At 41.4% G+C, this 2033-nt stretch overlaps 1 protein-coding gene across 1 annotated transcript; it reads right to left on the bottom strand.

Moving 5' to 3' along the window:
• Nucleotides 1-758: 758 nt before the first annotated feature.
• LOC5580328 (cytochrome b5 domain-containing protein 1) lies at nt 759-1782 on the bottom strand. The gene is made up of 3 exons (XM_001663228.2): nt 1595-1782; nt 1182-1523; nt 759-1122 (listed from the first exon to the last, which is right to left on the bottom strand). The coding sequence occupies exons 1-3, from the start codon at nt 1739-1741 to the stop codon at nt 961-963; spliced, it is 651 nt and encodes a 216-aa protein (XP_001663278.1). The 5' UTR covers nt 1742-1782; the 3' UTR covers nt 759-960.
• Nucleotides 1783-2033: the final 251 nt, after the last annotated feature.

Below are 2033 nucleotides of genomic sequence, written 5' to 3'. Positions count from 1 at the left end.
TGATCGTAGAAATTTATCCGCGTGGATTTCAACCGTTCTCTGTCTGCCTGCTTTGTGCCATTATTTGAACCCAAGTTTGAACCAAAGTTTGAACCGAGGTACACAGGGTTCGGTTTGATACACTGGTACAGAGACAAAGCGCGTTTGTGGTCCAACACAAGTAGCAATGTTCAAACCAAAGTTGCACATCGGTTCGGTTCATGGGAAGACTGCTTTCTATCTCTTATGGATCACAAGCTAAAACTAGTTTAAAATGCTCAATTTTACATGCTCACTAGCGCCACCTAGCGGCAATATCGCGAACTAAACTGTACGCTTTCCGCATGTCCTTGATCCCCTGAACAACTTTGCTGAAGATCGCTTTTTTGCAAGTCGTAAGGATCTCGAGATATAGCAATGTGAAATTACCTGTTTTGAGTGATGCTAAACTTTTCAGGGTGATTCAATATTCAGCTGAGTGTTGCAATACTTATTTTAGTGAGTCCGTATTTATGACGGGTAGTGTTTACCATACCTTTAAGCATCAGCTCAAGTTAGAAATGTTTTATGTTTAGTGTCAAGACTGAACAACCTTAACTCTTTATTTACAAGATGCAGACTTGTTGTTAAAACTACGTTTACAATGTCATCCAAAAACAAGCCAACAAGTGGGGGCGTGGGAACACATTCCAAGCCTCTCAACCATTGGAGAACAAAGCAAAAAAGAAATCAAGTTGCGTCAGTGTCGAGCGTCTTTATGCTCAAAGATAGAGCTGGTGAAAGAATTTCTGGAATTTCTATTATATTTTAATTTTGAGACGTTTTCCCCCGTCACTTCCACGCCACATGCGAAATTGACTACCATTTACCTGACGTTCATCCGGCATTCACCTAATTACTTGGTGGTCTTTTGTTTTCGATCGGACAGTCCAGCAGACCCCGTGACAGTAGCAGCGAAAATTGTATCATTTATCACATCGTTCACGTGCTTTCATGGTTGGTGTTTGGAGTTAGGTTTTGTTCGGAACTGTTTGGTGGAATTTGGTAAAAAATCCAAATCATCGGTGCAGGTGGGTAACGATCGTGAATGACGCCATTCTCTGTAAGAGTTTTATCAGGTCGTAAATCTGCGGTTGGGTCACTCTGAAATGTTGAACGTCTTATGATCATTCTTATATAGTTGGGAGTCGTTAATGTTTTACTTCAATATTGATCCTCCAGGTATAGTTTTTTGCGTTAGCATTGAATCGACAAAACCGTCTCTGAATATCTGCGATTGTATCTTCTTCGCATACAGAAATTTCCTGAATTTGGAACGTGAGATTATTGATCACACGAATTTTCCTCTCCTGAGCAGTGATCTTTCCGATAATTAAGCTTTTATCATTCCACCAACGCTTCCCGGTGGAAGCATTTCTGATCACCACCGGAGGAAACTCCGGCACCCTGACGCCATCCTTGCTAATCCGATAGACTGGTCTACCTTTTCTATCAAAGTGATCGCTCAAATCTTTACCGGCAAAGGCGAGCAGAAGTTGATAAATCTACAGCGAACCATTAAACAAATCGAATGGCAAATTACGGAGCGCATTAATCAAGAAGGTGGGTCGGTTACCTTTTTCGGCGAGCTGGTTAAATTTCCATCGAACAGAGGCGTAACATCGAAGACGTTCCCATGGATGATAACCCACGCACGATCGGCTGAGTTATTTATAACGACTTCATCGCGAAGGTAAAACCTTTGCTGCTCGCCGGTTGTCATTTCGATCAATCTGCGTTCTGTTAATTGTTGCTCACCGGACCGATCATGGCTATCTTTGTGATTTAGCACCGCAAAGGTGAATTTCGATTTTTTTCTAACAATAATTATTTAACTGTATTCAATATGTCTATTGTCTTGCCTATGGTTGGTATAATACTGGACACGTATTCTGCATTAATATTAGGTCTAATGCATGCGATATAACGCGGGTAGATCACGTTTTCGTGGTGCGTTATGGGGCAAAGACAATGAATTTGTCTTTGGTAAAGATTTACCAGCAAACCCTAGTCCA

Source organism: Aedes aegypti, chromosome 2 (genome assembly GCF_002204515.2).
Source record: "Aedes aegypti strain LVP_AGWG chromosome 2, AaegL5.0 Primary Assembly, whole genome shotgun sequence".
Lineage (NCBI taxonomy): Eukaryota > Metazoa > Arthropoda > Insecta > Diptera > Culicidae > Aedes > Aedes aegypti.
This window is presented reverse-complemented; position numbering and strand designations above follow the sequence as displayed.

Excerpts from the sequence above, each read along its gene's own strand:
- LOC5580328 (XM_001663228.2), bottom strand. The coding sequence starts at position 1,741 with ATGACAACCGGCGAGCAGCAAAGGTTTTACCTTCGCGATGAAGTCGTT. Across the intron at positions 1,524-1,594 it reads TAACCAGCTCGCCGAAAAAG|ATTTATCAACTTCTGCTCGC; the intron begins GTAACCGACCCA and ends GGTTCGCTGTAG. Across the intron at positions 1,123-1,181 it reads CCTGGAGGATCAATATTGAA|AGTGACCCAACCGCAGATTT; the intron begins GTAAAACATTAA and ends TCAACATTTCAG.